Here is a 5,221-nt window from a genome sequence, read left to right on the forward strand (position 1 = left end):
CCGAGAAGAGGTTCTTGGAGCGGATCTCGGCGCGGTTGGGCAGCTCCAGCAGCGTGACGCGCGCCGGCACGTCCTTCTCCTCGGCCACCCAGTAGGCCAGCACGTTGTCGCTCGGCGACCAGCAGAAGTCGCGGATGCCGGGGATGCGGATGGACTTCTTGTCCAGCAGCCCGAAGCCGGGCGTCTCGTACACGGACAGCACGTCTGCGCCGAGCCGCGCGAAGAAGCGGTCGTCCTTGCTCCAGCGGAAGATGGGCCACGTCACGTACTCGTCGGGCGGTGGGAAGCTGCGCTTCTCCTGCCCGGTCCTGTAACGGAACACGGACGTCACATGATTGCGCAACGAAGATAATTTCATTGCTCTTTATGCATTACTTAGATCAATTTTGCATTACAAACACGGAATTGCATTGCTGTATTTAGAAAATTAAGTGATGATATTAAATCGACTGAATACTTGCATGTGAAAATACTTCTTATTCCAAATAATGTTTCTAAGCAAAAAACTAAGCCATATTCAAATTGACAGAAATCAACCACCAAATAAAAAATATTATTCAAGTCGGTTCACTCAGTAAAAAATGTTAGGTAACAAACAAATAAAATTTCAACCAGAATTGAGAAACTCTTTTTTTGTTTGAAATTGGTTAGAAATACAAGTACAATTGCCTTAAAAAGGGCAATCAATTTTTTTATCAGTAACAACTAATTTTCACTAAAAAGAAACACAAAAAACCACTTGGATATTGTGTATGCTTAAGTTATTGCTAAAAAATATAATTGAATAGAAATAGGATGCAAACAATAGACTAGTAGCAAGCGGGTACCTGATGTCCCAGATGATGAGCTTCTTGTCGTCGCCGCGGTCGCCGGTGGGCGAGAAGGTGACGATGTAGTTCTCGCAAGGCGAGAAGGAGATGAAGCGCGCCTCGGGGTGGTAGAACTTCTGGAACTGCGTGAACTTGGGCCCGGCCCACAGCGCCACGCCGCGCCAGTGGAACGTGGCCAGGTACGTGCCCAGCGGCGACCACACCGCGTACGTCTCCGTCCAGTTCTGCAATCGTTACAAAATAATAAATATAGGTAAAAAAAAAAACAATATACACACTTTAATTATTATAGAGTCAACTGTATATGTCTCACTTGCTTTTATACAAAGTATACATAGGGAAATCAATTATTTAAGCCTAAACAGGATATTGGCTATAAATCGTACATATGTTTAAACACCCACCAATTCAGAATCTCACTTTTACCACTGGAAATGCTGATAATTCAGATTTTCATTTATATTTACTGGCTGACTAACCAGTGATGTTGTTATGTGGCTAAAATTACAAGGCCATTTATCATAAAATTACAGTCACACATTAAAATTTTTTTTCTACAACTTTTATTACAGAGGAAAAGTTAATATGATAATATAATTTATACATTAGAAAAACCCGCCCTCTTTTAACTAATCCATTCAATTAAATACACACAGATATGGTTCCTAGGCTTTCTTGGGCTTTCACATATATTTCCAATTTTCTATAAGTAGATTAAAGGTATCAGAAGTTTTTACAAGTATGAGGATTACTAAATGATGAATCTGACTATTTGAAAGCTTATAACACAATTTGTAGGCTTTAAACTATTTTTTCACATTTTTATTTATTATTGATATATTGATAACCAGTTCTAGACTTTTTACAAAAAAAACCTTACTATATATTTTTATTTAATTTAGAACAATATCTTATAAATTATATGCTGAAGCGGTGACTTGGTTTGATCTTCATGTATGTGCCACATGTAACTGTGTAAACTTTGCACTCAAACATATAACAATTTACCTAACCTCAAGCTAATGAATTGGAAACACGGCTTGTCATTAATGGATTTGGATGAAAATGTCTTGTTAGAAGAAATTAAAGTACATGGTAAAATTGTAAATGGTAAAAGAGATGGAAGCAGAGTAGTGCGGTTAGAATTAAATGCTCTGTAAATTTAAGTTGATGACTAACTCTCTCAAAAAAACTTGAGCTATATCCGAGTTCATGCGGTTTTAGGTCACGTCATCGCTCCAGAGGAGTCTATATCCAAGGAAGTATTGAAAAGAATGGCCTATAGATGGAAACAATAGTACTGGGCTTTAAAGGAAATAATGAAGAGACAAGATCATGGAATACAAATAAAAGGACAAACCTTTAATACTTGATTCTCCCTTCCCTTCCCTATGGTGATGGAACATGGGCAATACCCACATCATACATCTCATACATAGAACTCACTCTTCTTTTTTTTTCAAAATAACTTTGTCTCAATAATGATAAGCAATATTTCATCCCCATTGTAAAATAACACAATATGATATTATACTATCAAAATACCTGGTAAATGACCATTAACCAGCCTAAAATATGATTAACAATTTGAACTAATCTGAATCTGTTATATTTTAAATTCTGATAAAAGTGCACAAGCAGAAATATTAAGGTTCCCAGCATTAGCAGCTGTCCCTACATTACCCGAAGTTTCACGAGAATCTTACTTCTCTAAATTGAACCATACTATATATACCAATAAACATACAAAACTCATGCATTAAAACTCAATGATCATGGTATAGTGGATTGCAAGAAACAAATACTCACAGGTCTCTCCTGTAGCAAGGTGGGTTCGGGCAGAGCGTTCTGCCACACCTGCAGGGCCACCCCAGTGCCAATGCCCACCAGAAACTGATCGTAGGCATCAGGGTCCATGAGGTACCATTGCAGATCTGACTGCACCTTGAATGGCTGTGGTGCAGGAGGCTCCCATTCTTGTGGTATTTCTTCATATCTTTAATGACAAGAAAAACTATATTCAGTACTAGCGGTCCGTTCCGTATTCACCTGTGATACATATATAGCCTACAGAACATCTTGTACTGTATTATAGTTACTTAGGTTAGGTAACTAGCTATCATTATAGTTTTGTCAAAACAAATTTAAGTATGTTTAATGTAATAATGCAAAAAATAAATATAATACTTGTTACAAATACAAGATTGCTGTTAAGTTTTGTAGATGTGTTTCATTGAGTCATGCAAATTATTACACAATATACACCTCAGTAATTGAACACAAATTTTGTAAAACTAACTCACTTCTATGGACACTGCATTATGATGTCCTGATTTTATGGTACTTGAATACATTGAATAATTGATTATTTTAACAACTCAAACCATCACATACACTCTGTTGTTGGTGAGATTGTTGGCTAGACATTTATTTGTATTACAAAAAATATATTGTTCATGTGTAAATGTAACAGCATTATTATATCCATTACCAATAAACAAACAATTTTATAATAATAGTGTGGAAATGACAAACCATATAATACTTGGTAAGGCGCTTTTTATAAACTTTCTGGATATGCTTATTAACATTAAATAAAAAAAAAAACACTATTTGTAGTACTTACTTTTTAAAATCTGTAAAAAGGTTTACTAAAAATGTGTGCTGCTTATCTAATTTACAATTATTTGTGGCTTGCACGGCCTCCGCCGCGTTTTGCGGGTTACTATATTCGAGAAAAATGTATCCCGTCGTAACTCCGGTTTCAGTAGTCGGATAATACTCATTCACAATTGTCCCAAACTTGCTAAATATTTTGTTAATAACACTTTGCAGCTTCTCCAAACGTTCCGGGCCGACCTGCGGGCACCCGTCCACTACGACTACATTTTCGTAGCCGTCAGATTCCTTAGGCTTCTGTTCTAAGAGGTCCGCTAACAACTCTGCAACGTCAAATTGAGGTTAGAAAATGTAACATCCAAATATCACAGTATTTCAGCACTGCAATGGTAGACCAACTAACATATCATGGCTTTGTATATAATCTATATAAATAAAATAAAGTCATTCGCTATTCGACTGATATCACACTAAAATATGAAAGTATCACATATGGTCCGGACAACCTATATAACAAAAAAATCACGCACCTTCATCAGAGACATCATCGACAAATCCTTCCGGGTCATCAAAATTGGGCTCTTCATCAAAATTTTGCTCTTCATTATCACTGTGAGGAGTTTGGTTTACTTTTTCGTCTCCTTTTTTCTTAGCCATTTTGACGTTTTATTATGAGTCGCCGGAAGACACGCCATTAGTGAACTGACAAGTGTTAAAGTAAGTCAACGAGGTAAGGGCTGCTGACACAGGATAGCACAGATCATTGCAAAATCATAGATAAGGAAACAAACACTCGATTTCCCTATCATAGATTATGCGCACGCGTACTACTCTATGAATACCACCTTGACTGCCTTGAGCGCCTTCAAAACTTTTGTGTAAGATTTGTGTTTGGCTTGCGCAAGTACGATCATGTTTCCGATTAATAAAATAAGACTAAGGTCAAATGGCTTCCCATATGTCTTCACCGAAATTCTCATATCCTTCACCTCTTGTACTGTATTCTGTTTGATTCGAAAACTCCCCGATATTTAAAAGAGAGAATTGAGTTCCTTGTGTCTAATATCCACCCAATTTGATCATCAAATAAGTCTCGTCTGTAACTGCCAGCGCATATCAATCATATATACAAGTCTTCTTTTACTGTGCGGGCCATTAGACTGTGGAATGATTTGCCATTAGACATAAAAGAAACTCAAATTTTGTTCTTTTTTTTTACTTTATGTAATCTATGTTGTAACAATGTAATATTTTAAATGATAAATTCATTCAAGGTCATTGACAACCTACAGATTCTCCGACGCGCGGGCCGTCTGACTTGCTTCGCCGAGCTCACGGCAGGCGCACGGCGCATATTCGTGGCTCGATATTTATTTTTTCTTAATGGGGATTATTTCGAAATCCGCAGTCTATGCTTATTTAGACGCATTTATTTATTTTAATAATTTCTTTTGTTGTTTTATGTGTTCCCAAATCTGCTGGGAACAGCTTTTTTATTTAAATTGTCGCTGCTGTTGTGGCCGGCTATTCCTACACTTCGCAATACAAGACCCATGAAAGAGGAGAGTACGGTATTTGTGGCGCCAAACCCTTAGTTTTTTTATGACCAAGGCCCCCTACGACCCCTTTTTTATGTACATATGTTAACTTTAAATTATTATAATACAAGATTTGCATCATTTTAAGTGTTTAATTTTTCATTCCGTGTGACAATGTATGTAGGTATTTACGTGTATCTATTGTACATATGTATTCAACTTTACAATCGCACC

The 5,221-nt window shown here is 37.0% G+C and overlaps 1 protein-coding gene across 1 annotated transcript in view; it reads right to left on the reverse strand.

The window, feature by feature from the left end:
- The window catches only part of LOC119832530 (eukaryotic translation initiation factor 3 subunit B), a 6,632-nt gene extending 2,440 nt beyond the window's left edge, over window positions 1–4,192 (reverse strand). The window contains exons 1-5 of the mRNA XM_038356189.1: window positions 3,980–4,192; window positions 3,457–3,772; window positions 2,640–2,826; window positions 828–1,054; window positions 5–308 (exon numbers count right to left, since the gene is read on the reverse strand). Of these exons, the coding sequence (XP_038212117.1) occupies window positions 5–308; window positions 828–1,054; window positions 2,640–2,826; window positions 3,457–3,772; window positions 3,980–4,106 (1,161 nt within the window). The 5' untranslated portion in view covers window positions 4,107–4,192. The remainder of the gene's footprint in view (window positions 1–4; window positions 309–827; window positions 1,055–2,639; window positions 2,827–3,456; window positions 3,773–3,979) is intronic.
- Window positions 4,193–5,221: the final 1,029 nt, after the last annotated feature.

This window comes from Zerene cesonia, chromosome 15, assembly GCF_012273895.1.
Source record: "Zerene cesonia ecotype Mississippi chromosome 15, Zerene_cesonia_1.1, whole genome shotgun sequence".
Taxonomy (NCBI): Eukaryota; Metazoa; Arthropoda; class Insecta; order Lepidoptera; family Pieridae; genus Zerene; species Zerene cesonia.